General features: G+C 46.3%; 1 protein-coding gene across 1 annotated transcript in view; it reads left to right on the top strand.

The window, feature by feature from the left end:
• RNF157 (ring finger protein 157) overlaps window positions 1-22955 on the top strand; it is a 54800-nt gene that overhangs the window by 15515 nt on the left and 16330 nt on the right. The window contains exons 2-10 of the mRNA XM_040456483.1: window positions 10492-10580; window positions 16374-16520; window positions 16958-17075; window positions 17542-17608; window positions 17908-17951; window positions 18317-18364; window positions 20260-20331; window positions 21056-21215; window positions 21370-21482. Of these exons, the coding sequence (XP_040312417.1) occupies window positions 10492-10580; window positions 16374-16520; window positions 16958-17075; window positions 17542-17608; window positions 17908-17951; window positions 18317-18364; window positions 20260-20331; window positions 21056-21215; window positions 21370-21482 (858 nt within the window). The remainder of the gene's footprint in view (window positions 1-10491; window positions 10581-16373; window positions 16521-16957; window positions 17076-17541; window positions 17609-17907; window positions 17952-18316; window positions 18365-20259; window positions 20332-21055; window positions 21216-21369; window positions 21483-22955) is intronic.

Raw genomic sequence — 22955 nt, 5'->3', positions numbered from 1 at the left:
AATAAAAAAAATAAAATGTTAAATGCTATAAACACTAGAAGTGTATATTGTCAGCCTTAAAAATAAAAAATAATATTTATTTAATGTTTATTAATGTTTTTTTAGTGTTTATTTATTTTGGAGAGAGAAAAAGAGAGCACCAGCAGGGGAGGGGCAGAGAGAGAGGGAGACACAGAATCCGAAGCAGGCTCCAGGCTCCGAGCCGTCAGCACAGAACCTGGTGCGGGGCTTGAACTCATGAACCACAAGACCATGACCTGAGCCGAAGTCGGACACTCAACCAACTGAGCCACCCAGGCGCCCCCCAAAATAAATAATATTTTTTAAAAGAAAGAGAACACTCAGTGAGCCTAAGCACTTCATAGAAGTAATGATAATAATAAATACCTGTGGGCAGAGTTTACTGTCTACAAAACTATCTCACAGTTAATAACTAAGCTATTGTCTCCTGGCCCCTAACCACCCCAGAGGCTGGAACTGGCGTCCAGGGGTCATGTTTCTCCGTTACCCGCTGCTCCCTGCCAGGCTCTACCAACAGGGAGCGCTGGAAGGGCTGGAGGAAGAGAAGGGCCCACCTCAAAAGTCTAGTAGGGATTGCGTTGAATCTGCAGATTGCTTTGGGTAACGTGGACTTTTTGACGATAATTAATTCTTCCAATCCATGAGCATGGAATATTTGCCTTTCGGTCTGTGTCATCTTCAATTTCTTTCTGTCAGCTATATCCAAAAAGAAGAAGCAGTCTGAGCCCAGCTTCACAGGGCCTCTGGGATCTGATAACCCCCACTCTCTCCTCTGTTCTCCCAGCCCTTAGGGGAGGTAGCTGCTTCCTGAGATCACCCTCTGTCAGCTCAGGGTCCCCTTCTCGTGTTTTAGTTCTCCAGTGCCTGTTTAACCCGTGCCTTAGAATAGATTCTCTCTGTTAAAGTAACCAGTGTGGTTTCTGTTTTCCTAATCTGCCCTTGATGAATACAGCCTTTAATGTCACAAATTGTGAGGCATATTTTACTGGTGAGGGATGGAGACTTACTTAAGTGAAGTACAGTGATTTATCTGAAAGTACACAACCAGTAGTACACGAGCCAGGACCTGCACCTTCCACTTTGAGATCCTCTACTTTCCATTTGTGTGTTTGTTTGTTTGTTTGTTTGTTTATTTATTTATTTTTGAGAGAGAGAGAGAGCGCGCACATGCACACATGAGCGGAGGAGGGACTGAGAAAGAAGGGGACAGAGGATCCAAAGCAGGCTCTACACTGACAGTAGAGACCCTGATGTGGGGCTCAAACTCAAACCGTGAGATCATGACCTGAGCTGAAGGCAGATGCTTAACTGACTGAGCCACCCAGGTGCCACCCGAACTTATTAAAAAAAAATAATTTTATCCTGGGGCGTCTGGGTGGCTTAGTCGGTTACGTGTCCGACTTTGGCTCAGGTCATAATCATACGGTTCGTGAGTTCAAGCCCCGCACTGGGCTTGGTGCCATCAGTGTGGAGCCTGCTTGGGATCCTCTGTCTCTTCCTCTCTCTGCCTGTCTCTCCCCCACTCGCTCTCTCAAAAATAAACATTTGTTTAAGAAATAATTTTATGTTTACAGAAGAATTGTAAAGATAGTGGAGAATTCCCATAATACCCTTCCTCCAGCTTCTGCTACTGTTAACCTCTTACACACCACGGTACATTTATCCCAACTAAAAATTAGCATAGGTACATTACTATTTTAAACTACAGACTTTACCCAGCTTTCTTTTCACACACATAAAAAAAAACACAAAACAAAAAACCCTACAGACTTTATTAGGACCACCCCAGTTTTTCCATGTCTCTTTTCCGTTCCCAAATCTAATCCGGGATCCCACATCACCTTTGGTTGTCACCTCTCATCTGTGACAGCATCTTAGTGTTTCCTTATTTCTCATGGCCGTGACAATTTTGAGATGTACCGTTAGATATTCTCTAGAACTTTCCTTGGTTTGGGTTTTCTGGTAATTAGACCAAGGCTGCAGATTTGGGGGAAGAGTACCACAGAGGGAAGTGCTCCTCTGATCGCATCACCTCAGAGGTACCTGATAGCTCATGACTTACTACTGGCGATGGTGGCCTTGATCACTTGGTCCAAGTGGGATCTGTCAGGTTTACCCACTATACGCCTTTCCTTTTGCATAATTTATTTGTTAGAAGCCAGCCACCAAATCCTCGTGCTGTACGTTTGACTGCCCACTTAATTATGGGGCTGTGCTTTCCGAACAGATTATTATCCGGCACTTAAAGGATCTCTGTGTTCATGGCCACGAATTACAAACCTAGGAGTCAGATTCGTGGTGTTGGGAGATGCGATGGCGTAGTGCTTCTTGGGGAATTATTATCCGTTGTGTCCATCGTTCTGTCCCACCATGGTTCAACTTGGAACTTGGCCGTCTTTAGTCTCAGGAAGCTTTTGGTTAACACTGGGACACCTATTTGTTCTTGATGAACTGGAATCACCTCTGACAAGCCCTGAAATACAATCGGAAGCTCAGGGTCTTCACAGCATGCAGGAAATCGGTGAAAAGAGGAAGAGCCATAGAGACACGGTTGCTGGGAATAGGAAAATTGGAGATGTTAAAGCGTGTGGCTGACGAAGTGGAGATTTGCAATAACAGGCTGAGAGATGACAGACACGGACAGGTGCAGAGATCTCAGGTAGGAGGCCAAGGAAGGGATGGGGACGGATCCCACGAAAAGAGGGAAGCCAGTGACAAAAATCGAACTTTAGGCCGGACTCTGAACATGGTTTATTGTAATACGTGCATTTTGTCTCTGAGACTCACCATCCAGGACAATAGTTAACGGTTCTAGCTGCTGGATTTCACTATACACAGTACTTGAATGAGCTTAGACTTTCATATGAGCCAAATAAAGTAGTTCAGTTGGGTTATGGAACCTTGGATATTCACTGCTACTAAGGAGTGACTGGAGAATAATCAGAGCTCTCACAACTTTTGGAACTTTAGCAGGGCAACATGGAGCTCATCACCTTGTTAAATTAGCTGCAGACTACAGATCGTAATGTTAATAACTCACAAATTAAAACCATCAGACATGAGCTACAGATTTTTATTGTATGCTATTTAGTTCGAATTATATGGGGTTTCCATATCTTGTGGTTAGCTAAAGAAAATAAAATCTCATTAGGGTCACCGATTCAGAGTAATGGCCTTCTTCCTAGGGCTATATCTGTGAATAGATAGCCTCGCCAAAGTCTCCAGACCGCACCAGGGATGAGAATCCTGTAACTGATTGGCTTATAAACTTAACTATTTCCGTATTTCATACTGTTGTTTTTTCAAGCAAGAGCATATTTTCTTTCCAGGAATGTGAGAAGAGACTTGACAACTCTTGTGATTAACCTTGGACCTCATTTATATAGTTTTAGAGTCCGTATATTTCAGTGGGGGCACAGAAAGACAGCAGAGCAGTTTACAGTTTTTTGGTTTTGCTTTTTTTTATGTTTATATTTTATTCATTCATTCATTCATTTGTTTATTTGAGAGAGAGCACGGGGGAGGGGCAGAGAGAGAGGGGGACAGAGGATCCGAAGCAGGCTCCACACTGACAGCAGAGAGTCTGATGCAGGGCTCGAACTCAAGAAACCTGAGATCATGACCTGAGCCCGAAGTCAGACACTTAACTAACTGAGCCACCCAGGCGCCCCAGTTTTTTGTTTTTTGAAATATGGAATGAAGAAGGCTTTGTTCCTCTTGCCCTTCTTAGGGATTGGCCTCTTGAAAATGCCTGTTTCAAAATGACTGGAAAACGAAGAGCCTGGGTGGCTCAGTCCGTTAAGCGTCCCAAGTTCGGCTCAGGTCATGATCTCACAATTGGGGAGTTTAAGCCCCGCATCAGGCTCTGTGCTGACAGTGAGGAGCCTGCTTGGGATTCTGTCTCCCTCTCTCTCTGCCTCTTACCCACGTGCACATGCTGTCTCTAAAAATACGGAAGTAAACATTTTTTAAAAATGACCAGAAAACTAGCATTTGGTGGCACTAGAACATTCATATGCTTCATTGGGGGAGAAATAGGTGTTGTATATTAAAATACCTATTTCAGCTAATACTGCTGCTTGTCTCTTTGGACACATTCTTCCCATACAGTGTCAGGCATCTCAAAATCTCTTGCTTAAAAGTGGACTCTTATTTGTGAGCTGGGTTATGAGTCTTCTGACCAGATGCAGTCCGGAAGTCAGGCGTCTGGAATGGAGTGCTTGTCTGAAAGTAGTTTCTCTGGCCATTAGTCATTATTTACCAACTTGCCTGGAGGGAAAAGATGACTGTGTCTGCTTTAATAAAAGCACTACTACTTCCCTTTTAACCCCCCTTAAAATGAGCTGGTGTTAGGCAAAACCCTGTATATCTAAAAACAGCTCATCCTCAGGAAGGTACTTTTATTTTAGGAGCACAGTAGGATTGGGTTGTGCTTTATCCTGATCCTTCCCGGGAGGGGCCCGGTTTTGGCGAGGGCTTTCTGTCAGTGGGGAACTGAAAGTCGAGTAGGTTTCATTTGTCACCAAAGCAGTACATAGCAATGGTCACTGACCTGGATCCGTGTGGTTTCATGGTGGATGCTTTACTCTGCAGTGGATTTTCCATGTTTTTCTTATCACCGGTTAGAGGGATTGGAGAGACTCGGTTAATTGGGCACACTCATACTAGGGTTTAAATATTTTGGGAAAGGTCAACATAAGATGTGATGTCACATGGCCATGCCATTGGTCCTGTGTGCTTCCTGCCAGGGGACCTTGCAAAAGAGTTAACGGACTATAAATAGGCTGCCTTCTTGGACTGATTCCTTTGGTAACCAACCCTGAACACAGAGCATCTTTGTGTTAAGGTCATCGTGTGACACCCTCTTGGTGTGTCGCTCACATTTCTGATATAAGCGAAAAGAGTGTCTTGTATGTTGTCAGCTTTGTGATCGCCAGTCTTTCTACACTGGTGATTGACTCCCCACAAGGATTGGATGGGAGATTCGTGAAAAGGGGTTTTTAACAGCTGTGAATATAGCTTATTTGATGCTCTGGTCTATAGCAGGGACAATACAGTCTGTCTCAGCGCTGCAGCTGGTAAATAGGCAAATTCATTTCAGAGCACTCAAGCCGAGACTAAACTGTTCTCCCCTGACACCGATCTAAGAAAATGTTCTAAAGCATCGCAATTCTAAAAATACCCACTGGTGAGTCTAGGACACATTACACATCTGAGAAGAGGGGAAATAGCGAAAGCTGAGAACATAAGCAGACATCAGATAAAAAGGAGGTGACATTTACATATAAAAATCCAAAAAAATCTATAAAAGACAGGGTTTCTGTAGTGCTGTAAATGAGTTATCGTCTGACCCCAGATGTCGGTTTCCATAGTAACTATTACTTGATCCTTTAGTACAAATATTACAAGACTGCTAATATATTAAATGAGTTCTTTTCTATTTTAATCATAGAAGATTGGCTAAAATAATATCCTCTCTCTTTGGAAGCAGGTTTTTGGCATTTGGGGCCTTTGCTTTCCTAAATAAAAACTGCATTAGTGCATTTTAATTTGCTTTTCTCCCCCACTTTTTTTCTTCCCTATTTTTTTCTTTTTTCTATTAAGATTCCTTCCAAGGAATGTTCATGGCATCACTGTTTGTAATAGTGAAAACTAGAAACAGACCAAGTGTTCATTAGTGAACGATTAGTGACTAAGTCATGGCATGAGGTAGACTTCTCTCAAAGAACCCCAGGGCCCCTTGGAACAATTCCGGGGATCAGAGAAAAACACAAGATTAACCTGGAATATCTTGTGGTACCAGAAAGTAAGGAAATGCTCAGAAAACAATGGGGGCATGTCAAAGCACACAGTGACCACCTTGAAGGAGCCCCCCACAGCCAAATCTGGGAGGCTGTATGCATCTGATCAGGCCTAAATCTAATAGTAAACGTTAGCAAATTATGTACTTAAAAACTTTTTTATTGAAGTTAATTACTTATTTTTATGAATGGCTATTGCCCTTTTTATAGACTACTGGGAATTGCCTAATAATTTACAACTAAAATAAGATATGCTATTACCTTATATGCCTTGTGACCATATTTTCTACGACAAAATGTGTGCATCCGTTGGGGTGGTTTAACAAAATACTTGAAAATTAGAATGGTTTAGAAGTCTAGGATATATGGTTGATACACACACACATATATACGTGTGTATACTTTGTACGTGTATACACACACACACACACACACACACACACACACACACCCAGCAACGCATGCTTCTGTTGAGTCTAAACTGGCAGTTCCACATTTGGTCACTAGGTGGCACTTGGCCAGCGTAAGGCTAACGTAAAAGGAAACTGATGAACACCAGGATAAAAGGCCAAAGAGGAACTTGCTCAGTAGTCACAGGGAACCCTGATTGGCAGTCCCCTGGGGCTCATTGAAAGGTTCATTTGGCTGAGACTGTACCATACTCCTATCCTGGACATGAGGTGTTTGGGATTTAAATTATTCTGAGATTTGGTCTTATTTCAGTGCAGAAGCAGCAGGCCAGTGAGCGCAGTGGCCCAACAAAAGCTGTCACAGCTCTGGGCCCCTTACAAGCAGGACCAGGAAAGGTGTGCCGGGTCCCTCATTGAATCCCAGGCCTAGCACGGAGTACTCGGGATGAAGCGAGAGTGTTGAATGGATGGGTACCCATCTTTGTGCCTTGAAAATGGTTTAGAGGAACCCACTGTGCTCTAGAAATATCTCTCAGTGCCATGCGTCTGAGCACCTTGGGCAGGAGAGGAGCAGTGACTGCCTCTGCTGTGGCCGCCATACCCTGAATGTACATTTGTGTCTCCTGCAAGTGCTGTTAGATCTTACAAACAAAAGGAGTTTGTCTTGCTGTGCTCCAAGAAAGCTTTTCTCTGAGAAGACCTTAGATACTCCTGTTAGAATTTAAAAGGAGTGTGGCATTAGGTATGCTTTTTTTTTTTTTTTTTTAATTTTTTTTTTCAACGTTTTTATTTTATTTTTGGGACAGAGAGAGACAGAGCATGAACGGGGGAGGGGCAGAGAGAGAGGGAGACACAGAATCGGAAACAGGCTCCAGGCTCCGAGCCACCAGCCCAGAGCCTGACGCGGGGCTCGAACTCACGGACCGCGAGATCGTGACCTGGCTGAAGTCGGACGCTTAACCGACTGCGCCACCCAGGCGCCCCGGTATGCTTTTGTATGTACTGCTGGCTAAGTAAGCGTAAGGATGTGATCCAGGGTTTCGACTCTAACTTGCAGAACCTGAACAGGATGCGGTACCTTCTGCAATGAGTGTTTAACTGTCAGGCTCTCTACACTCTGCTCAGGTTCCTAGAATACTCCTGGGATCAGAACAACCCATAGACTTGCCCTGCACTAGCTGAGACAGCTACAAGAGAAAGAACCAGAACTCTTGGTTCTGGGTTCAAATCCTGATTCTGCTATTAGGCCTGGATCTTCAGTGATCAGACAATCTTTTGAATCTCAGTTTCTTTATCTGCAAAGTGAGGATGTTAATACTGACTTTCTTCATTTATCCCATCAACCAGCATAATTTTTGAGTTCCTCCGGGACTTTACAATCTGGTGTGCGTGGCAAACACGTCTCCCAGTGTTGAGCCTATTGAATAAAAATGTATTTAAACTGGGGACGGATGGTGGCGATGGAAGCACGGCATGTGAATGTACTGGAGGCCACCAAACCGTGTACTTAGAAAGGTGAAGGTGAAAATTTTCATGTTATGTGTATTTTACCACAATTAAGTAAAGTAAAATGAAAAACAAAATATCCAAAGAACCCAGCATGATCCTGGCACATAGTAGACTCAGGATCCACTCGGTGACCATCCATTGAGTTCGGGAGTGAGTGGCGACAAGGAAGACCACTAGATACAAGTACCCTGGCACAATTAGCCCAGTCAGTGGGAAGAAGTGGCCTTTTCTGTCTTGGACAAAGCATGCCACCAGGCCCACTGATGGAGGAAGACTGTCGAGCCTCTGCAGGGCATATCCTGACTTCTCGCCTCAAGCTCCAGCTGGGCGCATGGAATGCCTTCCTGTCCCTCAGGCATCATCCTGGAGTACATCAACTGAACAGCCTCACGAGGGACGCCTAAGTGCAGTTTCTGGGATTCTGCTTCACTTTTCATAACGAAGACAGGGTTTAGGTAAAGACTAGTGGACAAAGAATTAAGTTTGGTCTGGTCAGGGACTGACGGACAAAAAAATCTCTGAGGTCAGTACCTTTATGACCGAGAATTGAGGCTCAGGGATTATTCGAGGTGGAGGACGAAGAGCACTAGTTTTTCTTTTTCACTTTCCTTTTGTTTTTCTTTTGGGGGGGGTATAGAGGGTAAAAGGTGAAGAAAGAAGGAAGAATCGCCTTTTTTTTTTCTTTTTTTTAAACTCAGGAGTTATGGATAACTCCCAAGTACCTGTGCAAATGAATATGATTAACTTTGCTACTCCAGAAAAAAATTTTAATCCCAAAGTCATTTATTTTGGCTTTAGAATAGACTAGCACTTGTGTCGGATTTTCTCGCCTAATTACTTTTTGCTTAAGCTTGTTTTAAAATTGTTTTAAATTCCTTTAGTGTGACAGCCTAGGGAAGTTGAGGGGGGAGGGGAACAGGCCACAGAGAGGATCTGAACCAGAATTGAAGCTTTCCTATAGAAAAGCCCCCTCGTACGCTGCCAGTGGGAGAGCAAAATTGGAATCAGCTTTCTGGAAAACAATTTGGCAAAATATTTTTTAAAGTCTTCAAAATATGCTTACTCTTTGATCCAGTAATTCCACTTCTAGGAATTTGTCCTAAAGAAGTAATCAAACAAGCACGCAGCAATGTAGGGACAAGGCACTCACCACAACATTTGTATCGGCAAAAACAAAAAATAAAAGAAAAAGAAGAAAAAGTAAAGCCAATGGAAAGCACTGAATAATATGGAATTGGTCAAAGAAAGTGCGGTGCTGTCTCTGATGTGTGTAGCCACATTGGTAGATTGATTATAGACTTTAAAAGTCTATAGGGTTAGGGTTAGGGTTAGGGTTACCACATCTTTCTAAATGAAAAACGGAAAAAATTAGTGGGCACGGCTGCATAGATATCTCTGCACAGAAACAGTGCAGAGATACAGAGATGGGTGGGTAAGTAGACAGAGAGCTGGACCGATGGATGAGTGAGGGGATAGATGCCTGTCTGGAGACACATATTCTGCGGTGTTAACTTTGGTGTTGCTGAGTGCTGAAATTATGGCTGGTTTTGTAGTTTTTGCGTGTTTTTCAGATTTTCTGCTTGAACGCGTATTGCTTTATAATTAGAAAAGCCAACCACCCTGTATTTTGAAAGAATACATGTTTAATGTATCCATGAAAAAGTAAAATGTTGCTATCTAACACCCACAAGGTGGGTAATCTGAAGGCGCGTGATTGTAGACTGAATGTGTTTTCTTAAGGGGTCCATTTCATACAAGTGAATTATCAGCAGTCATACTGAATACATAAAATCACACGTACCGCGGGTTAAATTATGTTTCCCAAGAAAAAGAGCACCTTCAGCAAAAATCTGTGAAGGCACGATTAGAGTATAATGTGGGTATCCTGTTTTCTGATCCCAGCACTAGGAGGTAGTAGACTCTTAGAGCCTAGGAGTACCACAGTTTGGCCAAGCTACAGAGACTGGTAGGTTTTCTGTGAATTATATGTAAAAAACGTAGATTGTCCAGGTAACACTAGAACAGTCATTCTTAACTGTCTGAAAGCAAGTCTCGCGTAACGTTTCTACTGTTTTCCCTTTCTTATCACGTTATCATCATACAGAACTCCAAATCCAGCCCTCTAAATGGGGCAAGAGTGAAAGCATAAGGTAAATGACGGGCAAGCACAGACCTCTTAGGACCCCAAAATAGCTCTTGGCTCACATTTTAAAGGAGTCTGCTTTATATAACCAGCTGCAGGGAAAATTTGTTCTTCACTGTTTGCAGCCTCAGCTCTGTACACAGGATGGGCTTCTCTTTTATTTACGGTCCCTAAATCCCGAAGACACCATGTGGCTTCACTGAAGGAAAAAGCTTGCAGGTCTGGCTCCCTGTCGTCTCAGGTCAGATGGAAAAGCCTTTTGTGATTAACTCGGCCACAGTATGTCCTTTGGTATTTGGAACTTCAGTGAGAGTTGTTATTAGTTACTCACATTTTGAATCCTGACTCAAATGAACTGCATCTAATGGAAAAAGCAGAGAAATCTCGCCCTTTTGACGCCAAATCGAATCCCCGTTCTACCACTAGCTGTGACCTTGGGCAAGTTCGCTTAACATGTCAGGTCTGGGTGTCCTCACTTAGTTGGGAGAGTGGCGCCTTCCCATCTCACCTCCCAAAGCTGTTGTTTGACAGCCTTGAAGCTGTGTACCAGGCGGGGACAGTGACTGGTCTCTATAAACATGCTGCCTTCTCACTTTGCTTCCGACAGTTTCCTTATGCCGCCCCACCTCCCCAAGAACCTGTGAAGACTCTGAGAAGCCTGATCAACATCCGAAAGGACACACTAAGACTTGTAAAGTAAGTTCCCCTGGGGTTGGGGCTCAGGCCCGGTTCTAGGTGCGGAGCAGCTCCCCTCCCCCACCCCTCAAGAGCCTAGCAGAGCAGTTTGCGGCCAGACCCAGAGTCTCATTCCCCTGGCCTCAAGGATGTGAACTGCCCTGGCGGTGATCGAGCAGCCCCTGTCCACGTAGATTAGGTCTTCCCGCATCCAGATTGTCCAGAACTTTATGTGAGAGTCTGTGTTTATGAAAGACTTTCCCTTTTCCCAGAAGCAGTCTTTATTCTTGTTTTATGATAAAAAAATATATATATATATATTGGAGCGCCTGGGTGGCTCAGTCGGTGAAGTGTCGGAGCCTCTTATCTCGGCCCAGATCATGATCTCGTGGTTCATGAGTTTGAGCTCCTGACAGCAAAGAGCCTGTCTGGAATTCTCTCTCCCTCTCTCTCTTCCTCTACCCCACTCGTGCTCGCTGTCTCTTAGTTTTTTTTTTTTTTTTTTTTAATGCGTATTTATTTTTGAGAGAGAGGAAGAGACAGAGCACAAGCGGGGTAGGGGCAGAGAGAGAGGGAAACCCAGAATCTGAAGCAGGCTCCAGGCTCTGAACTGCGAGCACAGAAGCCGACGTGGGGCTCGAACCCATGAACCGTGAGATCATGACCTGAGCCGGTCGGACGCTTAACCGACTGAGCCACCCAGGCGCCCCTATCTCTCTCAAAATAAATAAATAAATAAAATTATTGAGGGGAAAAAGTGAATCTTGCAGCTACCTCAGCAAGCTTGCGGAAAAATGGGATATTTGCAGTTGGAATATAAAAGCATTATTTTATTGCTTATATTTACTTTTCAATTTATTCTTCATCTCATGTGTCCTTCCTCAGAGGAACTCCTTGTGTCCTTGTCTGGTTGGTTAATCATCATCATCATTATTAAGTATCTTCAACATTTACCTTCTCTGTACAGTCCGTAAGATAGTGTAATTTTTACACTGATGCTGCCCTCCAGGTAGCATGCTAATCTGATGCCCACTGGTCCCCTGGGAAGACAGCTTTGGCTAGGGCAAATCGCAGATCTCAGGTTTTTCTGAACGGACAAGGAAGATGACTCATGAGTCCGTTTTATGCCCATATAGGTCAGTCCTGTTAGCAGTAGGAAGTTTTATTTCTGATCATTGTTTTTAAGATGTAACTCATATGCTGTACAATTTGCCCATTTAAAGTGTGCAATTCAGTGGTTTTTAGTATATTCAGGGTTGTGCAGTCATCACCACCATCTAATTTTAGCACATTTTCATCATCTCCAAAAGAGACCCTGAACTCACTGGTGGTAACTCCACATTTCTCCTGAAACCCCTCTTTCAGGCCTAAGCAACCACTAATTTACTTCTGTGTTTCTCTCCTGATTTATATACAGTATTTCATTTGTCCCTGAAGTTCTGACTGCTTCCCCAACGATTTCCCCAGCCCTGGAGTCAACTCTGGGGACCAGGCAGCCAAGGAGGTGCTTGCTCTGTGCACGGAGCAGCCTGCAGGCGGGTGCTCCCCCTCCGTGGGGCAGCTCCCGCCGCAGCAGAGTGGATTGCGGCCCGTGAGCCCTCGGGAGCCAGCGGCTGTCGGCCGCTCTCTCTTTCTCTCACTCTACAAGTCCTTTCCCGTCCGTCCGTAACGTAGAGAGTGACACCACACTTTACCTTTAATGGCTCTTGTCAGAATTCAGCAAGATAACAGGAAGAAAACACCTGCTGTTCAATAAATATTAAGGTGAAGGGTGTTTTGGGTCTGTTTTTCTGAGATTATGAGAATAGGGTAAATACTGATTCACAGATTTCCAGGTAAAAATGGAGGATTGAACATCTTTCGCTTGCTGCCAAAACCCACTAATAAGAGTATTTTCAAAAGCATAAATCCAGTGGTGCCTGGGTGGCTCAGTCCATTAAGCTTCCGACTCTTGGTTTCAGCTCAAGTCATGATCTCACAGTTTGTGGGATGGAGCCCCGCATGGGCTCTGTGCTGACAGTGAAGAGCCTGCTTGGGATTCCTTCTCTTTGACTCTCTCTCTGCCCCACCCCTGCTCATGCTCTCTCTTTCCCTCTCAGAATAAATAAATAAACAAACTTTTTTTTCAAAAGCATAAATCCTGGGGTGCCTGGGTGGTTCAGTCGGTCAAGCGTCAGACTTCTGCTCAGGTCATGATCTTGCGGTGTGTGAGTTCGAGCCCCGCATCGGGCTCTGTGCTGACAGCTCGGAGCCTGGAGCCTGCTTCAGATTCTGTGTCTCCCTCTCCCCCTGCCCCTCCCCCGCTTGCACTCAGTCTCTCAAAAATAAACGTTAAATTTTTTTAAATAAAAAAAGCAATTTTAAAAAGCATAAATCCAGAAGAAGTGGGGGAATGGGAGAGGAGTAACTGCAAAAACTAAACCTCTGAGTTTAGAGGCTGGGACAAATGGTAAGAGTTAAATAATGCAGCAGGCCTGTGAAATCAGGATCCCAAGTGAGCCGAAGGAAAAGCTGAGAATCACCCAGTGGAACTGTGAGCCCCCCCCCCCCAAAGGCTCAGGAAATGGCAGTAGCAGGACCTCTGGATATCGAGGTGCAAGGCCAACATGAAGAGCATTGGTGGGAAGCCTGCTCGAGAGGCGGTCGGATCCTCTCTTTGCCACACGGCCAGAGCTGCCCTCTGCACACCCTGGCAGAAGGCCGGCAGGCGATTCTCAGTGCAAAGTTAAAACAGAGACTCTGTGGACTTGGGAGACCCAGGGACGGCTAAAGTTAGACTCAGTACTAAAGATGGGGGATAAGGGAGTTTGGGCACACTGGATACTGAGCCCTCCAGCCTGCCCACCACCCAACACTGTCTGCCCCCAGAATGCTGGCAGCCAGGCCCTTGTCCAAAGAGAGGAACACTGTCTCTGAGGAGCAGGACCCTCCCAGATGGGAAGACCAAAGAGACTGGCCTTGGAGATTCCTCCAAAGACCCGGATTGGTCCCTGGGGAAGCCCAGGGTCCCCAAACCCCACCATGCATTCAGACTTCCAACTGGAGATTTAATTTCTTAAATATGAGCAGACAACCAAAGATTCCTAGATGCATAGGGAGTGCCTATAATATGAAAGACGGTGGCAAGGGGCGCCTGGGGGGCTCAGTCGGTTAAGTGTGCGACTCTCGAACTCAGCTCCAATCTTGATCTCAGGGTCCTAAGTTCAAGCCCCAAGTTAGGCTCCACACCCAGCGTGGAGCCTACTTAAAGACAAAAGAGGGGTGCCTGGGTGGCTCAGTCAGTTAGGCATCCGACTTCGGCTCAGGTCATGATCTCACTGTTGGTGGGTTCAAGCCCCGCCTCGGGCTCTGTGCTGACAGCTTGGAGCCTGGAACCTGCCTCAGATTCTGTGTCTCTCTCTCGCTCTGCTCCTACCCCACTCATGCTCTGTTTCTGTTTCAAAAATAAATAAACATTAAAAAAATACAAAATATAGGGGCCAAACAAACCAACAGGAAAAAATATAACTAAGTGGAAATAAAAACTGCAGGAAGAGAAAAAGCTCATTTGTAGCCTCAGAGACAGTAGATGCTGTCTTATTTCATGGACACAATGACACAGGCCATTTAGGAAATAAACAAGACTCAAAAACAGCAGAAATGAAAATGTCAATAGAATGGAGGAAGAAAAGTTGAAATTTTCTAGAAGGTGGGCCAAAAAGGTTGAGATACAGCAAATAGAAGAAGAAAGATCCAAAGCATAGAGTGCCAGTTTACAAGGTGTCATATCCAATAATGGTTCTAAGAAGAGAACAGAGACTATAGAAGGAAGGAAATCATCATTAATGGTATAACTAATTTAAGAAAATTTCCCAGAACCAGAGGGCATGAGTTTCTAAATTGAACGGACCACTGGAGGGGCGCCTGGGTGGCTCAATCGATTAAGGGTCTGACTTCAGCTCAGGTCTTGATCTCACCATTCACAGGTTCAAGCCCCGTGTCAGGCTCTGTGTTGACAGCTCAGAACCTGGATCCGGCTTCCGATTTTGTGTTTCCCCATCTCTGCCCTTCCCCCACTCATGTTCTGTCTCTCTCTCTCTCTCAAAAATAAACATTTGAAAAAATTAAAAAAAAAAAAAAAAAGGACTACTGGAGTGTTGAGTTCAATGGATGATAAGGCAGAGATTATATATCAGAGGGAAAAGGGCCAGCAGTTGGAATGGCTTCTGGAGGCGGTGCTAGATGCCGGAGGATGATGCAGCAATGTTTTCAAATGGCTTTTTAGAAGTATTTATGACCCAGCACTCTTTATTCAACCAAATAATCTTTTCATTTTTAAGTGTATTTATTTATTTTGAGAGAGAGAGAGCGAAAGAGAGAGAAGAGAGCACACAAGCAGGGAAGGGGCAGAGAGAAGGAGAGGCAGAATCCCAAGCCGCAGGCTCCGCGCCATCAGTGCAGAGCCTGATGCGGGTCTCAAATTCACAAACTGTGTGATCATGACCTGAGCCGAGATCAAGAGTCGGACGCTTAACCGACTGCCCCACCCAGGCGCCCCTCAACCAAGCTTTTAGTGTGGTGTGACTAGACTAAAATCTCTCAAAAAGTTGATCCCTCCAACACGTCCTTTTTCAGGAGGCTAGTGGAAGAGGTGCTCTGCCACAGTGAAAGCGTGCCCCAAGGAAGAAGAAGCCAGGAGATGCAGGAAAGAGGTGGAGGGGACTTCCCAGGGTAACGGGGGGAGGGTGGCTCCGGGTGGTTGCACCCAGGCACAGAGGGCCTGGGGTCCAGGTAGGACCCCCCTCAAGAAGACAAAATGCATGGAACACCCGGCACTTCTGGGCATGGAGAGATTTAGACGGATGGCCAGCAGAGGGCTAGGGTCTGAATTAGTGAGAAAGTACCTAGGAAACCGAGCGACTGAAAGAGAAATGAGCACAAACTCTTAAGAGAAAGGGAAAGAAAAATACTCAGAGATTACTCTGTGGCTAAGCCGGGAACCACGTCCGTATAACCACAGTAAGACAGACGCGGATGTGCTGAACTAGCAGAATCGAGATAGAGCGTACTGGGGGGTGGGGGGTGGGTACTGCATATGGGGCAGCGCGAGGAAAGAGAAAGAAATCCTGGTTCCCATAGTACGAAGTCAGCGGCTAGCACCTGGAACTGAAGAGTCTGGAATGATCCACGTGGGGTGCCTGGGTGGCTCAGTCGGTTAAGTGTCCGACTTCGGCTCGAGTCACCATCTCACCGTTCATGGGTTCGAGCCCCTCGTCAGGCTCTGTGCTGACAGCTTAAGCCTAGAGTCTGCTTTGGATTCTGTGTCTCCCTCTCTGTCCCTCCCCTGTTTGTGCTCTGTGTCTGTGTCTGTCTCTGTCTCAAAAGTAAAAATAAAAACGTTTAAAAAAATAAAAAGGATAATCTAAGCATGTTGTATAGAAAATAGGTAAATGTGACAATGATCAGCTAAACGAGGTAAAGATTGTCTCTGAAGAGGGGGAAAGGAGGGGGGAGGGCCTGCTATGATAGTAACAAGCCCCGCGGAAACGAAGCTATGTGATTAGTAACTTCGATTACGACAAAACTAAAGAAAAAAGAAAAACAGGTCTGGCAAATGCACAAATGTTCATTATAGCACCGCAAAACATCAGAAGTCACCTAAATGCCCAACAGCAATGCTCACGGGGTGTTCAGCCATCACTCGAAATGAAGGGGCAGGCCTAAGTTTCCCACCCTGGAGAGAAGCTCGCGATGTATGAAGTGTAAAAATTTGTAAAAGATAAATTGAAAACTGGTTTGCGAGCTCCCAAATGCCACGTCTTTCTGGTTTTCTAGGTGTGCCGAGGAAGTGAAGACCCTGGGAGAAGAGGCAGGCAGAGCTAAAGTCCACTACAATGTGGAGTTCACCTTTGACACTGACGCTCGGGTGGCCATCACCATCTACTATCAGGCCACGGAAGAGTTCCAGAACGGGATTGCCAGGTAAGAACGAGAGGCCAGGTGAGCCACATCCCTCCCAGACAGGCGAGCCTTCCGCGCTCACCTGTGGGAAAAAAACCTACGGACCGGGTGAGATCTGGTTCCTGAGCTCAGACTTTCTTCTGCAGAGCCCCACCTCTTTGCCTTTTCCCTTCAATCTGGGCCAGCTTGTGCAGCGGCAGATGGCGGCACAACCTTGCATTTCATCAAGATGCTGCTAAAAATCTGTTAAGCCACCTTTGTGCGGATGTGTGGGTTGGACATACAATCTTAACGGCGTTCCCAAGCAAGAGCAAAGGACACATTAGAAGGAAATATTTCCTTTCCTTTTCTGTACCTAGAGCCCGTTGATACTGAGACCAGGCGTGGGACGGAGGAAGCGGTCAGATCCTTCCGGGCTAGATACTGACTTTTGCTTTGTCTCCCTCTCTGATGGACAGCTACATCCCCAAGGACAACAGCCTCCAGTCGGAGACGGTACACTACAAGCGAGGGGTCGGCCAGCAGTTCTGCCTGCCCTCCCACACCGTGGACCCCTCAGAGTGGGCAGAAGAGGAGGTGAGCTGCCTCCGGGGGCGGTGACAGGCTGCTGGGAGAAAGCGTGGGGGCAGGTCCCTCACGTGGACCCAGACGGGCCTAGGACCTAGTCGGGACTCCAGCCGGCAGTGCCCGGACCGCCCAGATGCTTGGAGGCCATGTTCTTCAGCACTGTAACTTCTCCTTGCCCTTAAAACACACCTCATGTCGATAGCTTTTCTGTTCCAAAGTAGCGCGTTCACCCCAGGTGTTTTGAGAAAGTCACGTTCAAAGAGAAGAACCTGCCAGTTAGAGGGCTTCACAGCCATGAGACTTTAGAAAGCAACGGTGGCCTCCAGTTAAACAGACTTAGGTGGTCACGAAGTTGACGAATGAGAGCAGAGATGAAGTTAATGCTTCTTGACGATGTCTCCCTTTCTGATGGACTACTGGGCCATTTAAACGTGTTAAGTCTTTCCTCCCCTCCCCCCCTTTTCTTTCCCTTCAGCTTGGCTTTGATCTGGACCGAGAGGTTTACCCTTTAGTGGTCCACGCCGTGGTGGATGAAGGAGACGGTAACGGGCGTTCTCTGTCTTCTTTTGCTCTACGCGCTGCCCTTTTGTGGTGCACAGGCCGGGCAGTTGCTGTGGCCTCGGGAACAACACGCCCCCTCCGTGGGGATCAGGCAGCCGGTTTCCATGCCCCTTGCACTCCTTAGGCTGATGAGAACAGCCCTGGGTGAGGGGACGGGCCCCTTCTCCTGACGGCCCAGAGCGTCTGGTCTCCCGGGTTGGGGGGAATCGGGGAAGATAGATGGGTGGCAAGGTGTGCCGTTTGGCTTTCTCCTTCATCCGCGTGCCTTTATTTTTTTCAGAGTATTTTGGCCATTGCCATGTACTGCTGGGCACTTTTGAAAAGGTGAGTAGCTTCACAGGGCCTCACTCGGTTCTGTTTAGCTGTCTTTCGTGCGGGGACGCGTGCGGCCTGTTGGCCGGCTCCCTGAGCACGGCAGGACAGGCCCAGCTCCCCACGGAGCGGGAGGAGCACCACACTGGGGGCCGCCCTCGGGCCTCGGTCCCGCTCTGCCGCCCGCGTGCTGTGCGACCTGCAGCTCTCGAGGCCGTAGTCTCCTCTTCCCGAGACGGAAGGGTCAGACTAGATGCTCGTGAGGCCCCGCGGCGTGAGGAGTGTGCCATCACACGCAGGTGTCATTGAGAGGAGTGCCCGAGAACGCCCGGTTCCTGCCCCTGCTTCCTGGTCCTAATGGTCGTGTTTCATTCCAGCACACCGATGGGTCATTCTGTGTCAAGCCCCTCAAACAGAAACAAGTGGTAGGTATCTGAGGGCCGGGGATCGTTGGTCCCCCCAGACTTCTTTCTTTTCATCTCTCTCTTTTTTTCTTTTGCTAAGCATGCTTCTTTCTCTTCCACTCCCCCCCCTTTTTTTTAATCCAAGAAAAGTTAAAATAAAAAAAAAAAAAAAAAGAGTGCTTTTGTGTGTTTGAAACTCCTTGGGTGGCCTGAAAAGAATACTGACTTTGGTGTCTTTCTTGTTCCAGAATTGTTGGTGTGGAGGCAGCCATTATCTGAGCAAAGGTCTTGAGAAAGGAAAGAACAGGATTTGTCTCTTGACATTAGGTTTAGGGAGAACTCTTTTCATTGAAAATGCCAGGGCAAGAAACATTCCGAGCTAAAGGATAAAATGTCGGGGTCCAATTCAGAGCCAGTTAGGGCCCTTGGCTTAATTTATCCCACCAAGTGTTTTTCTAAAATTCCAAGTTTCCTGGCCATCTGCCGTCTTCCAGGATGACCAGCAAGTCACGCATATGTCTGCTCAAAGGCCTAACCCCTGCTGTGTGCCAGCACTTTTTTTCCCACTCTTGCAACGGTGAGCGGACAGTCCTGGAGAGTGGTGCCAGTGGCACTGGCTGGCCTGCCCTGCAGATGGGTGACAGGTGTCTGAAATTCTGAGTTATTCATTAATGAGGCCAATAGTAGTAACACCTTAGTCTAAATCTGTTGATAATATCCTTTCCATTAGAATCAGTAGGTCGAAACAAGTTTTAAGAGACACAGGAGGAAACAGATCCTGGGCCCAGAGTACTGCCTGCCACGGCCAGGCTTTGGTGAGTTGTCCCATGGGGAGGCCTCATTTCCCAGAGCGCCTAGATAGGATGGAAAGGCTACGGTAGCTCAAGGTAAATGCTCTATTTTCCTATTGCTAGCTTGGCACTAGCAACTGACTCTGTCACACCGGAGAGTGAGGTATAAAATCAGTGACAGGCTAGGTCTGAGGGGAGGGGATCAGTGGGACAGAGGTGAAGCCGAGGGAGGAGTGGGCTCGTGTAAAGAAACGAGAAAAGGGCCTGCTTTGGCTCGGACGTGGCTAGGCTAGTGGGAGTGGGCATTGAACTTGGGGTTTTAAGGAACAGGGCCAAGAGGGGTCCTTGGCTCTGTAGGTGACAGTGGCTCATGCAGATGGAGGGGCTCCATTGGCCTCCCCTTCAAGATCTTTCTGTCTCTCTTTGCTTCAGATGTTTTCCTTTGCCCTCTTTCCCTTGCCTTTCTTTCTTGCTTTCTTGCTTTCTTGCTTTCTCTTTTCCATTCCTTTGGTTTTGTAATGTCTACACTTAACTTTGGTTACATAGCTGATGCTTCTGTTTTGATGCACATTCTTCCATTTGCTTAGTCTATCCCTTCTTAACTGTCTGGAATAGTGAGCTGCAGTACACAGATTAGTGTTGTATTAGTGAACTTTCATGTTCCCTGTTGGGTATAATGGTGGGTGGATCAAACATTGGATTTCCTTTTCTCTGTCAAAGAGAAAACATAAGTAAATAAAAGCATCCTTGGGGTGCCTGAGTGGCTCAGTCAGTTGAGCATCCGACTTCGGCTCAGGTCATGATCTCACAGTTCGTGAGTTCCAGCCCCACGTCGGGCTCTGTGCTGACAGCTCAGAGCCTGGAGCCCGCTTCGGATTCTGTTTCTCCCTCTGTCTGCCCCTCCACTGCTTGCACTCTGTCTCTCACGTTGTCTTAAAAGTAAATAAACATTAAAAAAAAATTTTTTTTTTAATTAAAAAAAAAAAAGCATCCTTACTTGTCTAGGCCTTTGCTTTTTTTCATTGTGCATCAGTAGTCCTTGGTTACCAGAGAAGGTTGAGGGGCAAGTTCCTACTTATCTCTGTTGAGTCAGCCTGCCCTTGAACTTCTCTGTTTGCTCTTCAGGTAGATGGGGTCAGCTACCTCCTTCAGGAGATCTATGGAATTGAAAACAAGTACAACACCCAGGATTCTAAGGCAAGTTCCATCCGAAATTCTGAATGTACTTTTTTCCCTGGGGACGGAGTAAGAAATGCTCTGATGAAGGTGGGATCTCAGGGTTTAGCATGACCAACTCTGGAATCAGTTTGGTCCTAGGAGGGTGTTCTCTTGTTCCTTATTTCAGATGCTTATGCTTACATCACTTCCAAAATGAAAAACACAGGCAGGCAGGGATCAGTTGTTCTGCAGAGTTCTGGTCACTCAGTTACCTGGCCGGGTTCTTACATGGCCCCTGCCCTTCCTGGTGTGGTCTCTTAGGGCCCCGCCAGATCTGTCGGAGAGGACAGATCTGAGCCCCAGAGGACGAGCTTGAGATAAATAGTTCCCAGAAGAAGTGATACTGACCAGTATGTGAACGCACTTGCTGAACGGTAAAGTCAAGTCAAAGCAGGGGTGCCTGGGTGTCTCAGTCCATTGAGCATCCAGCTCTTAATTTGGGCTCAGTTCGTGATCTCACAGTTCATGGGATCGAGCCCCCGCACAGAGCGTCAGGCTCTGTGCTGACAGGGCCTGCTTGCGATTCTCTGTCTCTCTGCCTTTCTTTTCCTCAAAAATAAATAAACTTTTTTTTAAGTCCAAAGCAAATGTAAGGTTTTGTTCTTACCACTTGTCTCAGCTCTTCAGGCAAAGCTGCTTGTGAAGAAAATGGAGGACACGAAGGGCTTTGTGTCACCGGCTGAATTTCTGTCTCCTGGGACAGGTGGCTGAGGATGAAGTGAGCGATAACAGCGCTGAGTGCGTGGTATGTCTCTCGGATGTCCGCGACACCTTGATTCTGCCCTGTCGCCACCTCTGCCTGTGTAACACGTGTGCGGACACCCTGCGCTACCAGGCCAACAACTGCCCCATCTGCCGACTGCGTAAGCGCCACAACTGCAGGCCGGGACCCGACAGCGGGGTCTGCGAACTGACCGACACTGGGGTGGGGGTGGGGGGACTGTGGTCTCTGCCCGGGCTTGCGTGTGGCCTGACTCCTGCATCAGGATGGCCCGATGGCCTGTTCCCTTCTTCCAGCCTTCCGGGCACTGCTTCAGATCCGGGCCATGAGGAAAAAACTGGGCCCCTTGTCCCCAACCGGCTTTAACCCCATCATCTCGTCTCAGACGTCTGACTCGGAAGAGCATTCAGTAAGTTGGGCTGGGCACCGTGACCGTTTGTGAGGCAGGTATTCTGCTCTCCTTGCTGGGTTTTTTTTTTTTCACCTCTCCCCCTTCTTTACCTGACTTTGCAACAAGTAATTAAACCCTGGCACGCTGCAGTATTTGGTAAGCTGGCTGAGGTCACATTGTGTTAAAACCGACCGGTATTACCACGGAAAATTGGATACTGATCATTAAATCCCCCTTTTCCTCCCTGGGAACTGGGCGTCCAGTTAATATTTACGACGCCTAGAGCTGTCTGCGTGCAGCCTCCTCCCAGTGGGGTCCAGCTCTGGAACTCCCCCCAAGCAGAAACAAGGGGATGATTGTTTTGGATTTGAATACAGTTCACTGTCTTTATCCGAGTCCTCGAAGAAGGTAACTGTTTTCTTTATCCCATTTCATGGCTTTAGCAACTGCAACCCGAGTGGATGAAATATTTCACCTCGGTTTCACAGCATACGTGATGGCGTTAGAACGCAGCCTCGAAGCTGTGCTGTCGTAGCAGACACCGTCTTCAGATTCATACACCAGTAGAAGAGAGCCATTGTTCAGTACATGGTATTAGGATAATTAGTTAGCTATTTAGGGAGGAGAAGTCAGCCTAGCACTTTACTCCTTACCAGATTAACAACTAAAATTCCAGATAGAGTAACTATATTAAAGCGAACGAAACCAAACCAAATATTAAAGACTGAGAATAAATTGTAGGTGATTCTTTAATTGACTTGGCATGGGAGAGGACTCTCTAAGCTTAAAAGCAGAGGAACACTACAAAAAAAAAAAAAAAAAAAAAACGAAGGGTAGATTTTACCGTATAAAAAATGTGAAAGTTCATATGTGTAAAAAATTAAAATAGGTAAACAACAAATCATTTAAAGAAAAAAATGTATTTATATCAGAGGAAAGACAATGTCTTTGCCATGGCTCATATGATAAAACAGTAGATAAATGGACAAAGGATTTTTTTTTTAATTTTTTTTTAACATTTACTTATTATTAAGAGACAGAGAGAGACAGAGCATGAGCATGGGAGGGGCAGAGAGACAAGGAGACACAGAATCCGAAGCAGGCTCCAGGCTCTGAGCTGTGAGCACAGAGCCCAACGCGGGGCTCGAACTCACATACTGTGAGATCGTGACCTGAGCCAAAGTCGGATGCTTAACCGACTGAGCCACCCAGGCACCCCAGAATATATTTTTTTTAATTCTCAGAAGAGAATGCTTAACTGGTTAACAATCTTTTTTTTTTTTTTTTTTTTTAAGTCAACCACATTAGAGATCCACCATATACCAATCAATTAGAATGAGGTTCCAGGGTGCCTGGGTGGCTCAGTCCATTGAACATCCAACTTAGGCTCACGTCATGATCTCATTGGTTTGTGAGTTCAAGTCCCACATTGGACTTGGCTGCTGTCAGCACAGAGCCCACTTCAGATCCTCTGTCCCTTTCTTTCTCTGC

The sequence above is a fragment of the Herpailurus yagouaroundi genome, unplaced genomic scaffold (assembly GCF_014898765.1).
Source record: "Herpailurus yagouaroundi ecotype Mexico unplaced genomic scaffold, PumYag 217, whole genome shotgun sequence".
Classification (NCBI taxonomy): Eukaryota; Metazoa; Chordata; class Mammalia; order Carnivora; family Felidae; genus Herpailurus; species Herpailurus yagouaroundi.
Note: the sequence above shows the minus strand (reverse complement) of the source record. Positions and strands in the feature narration are given on the sequence as shown.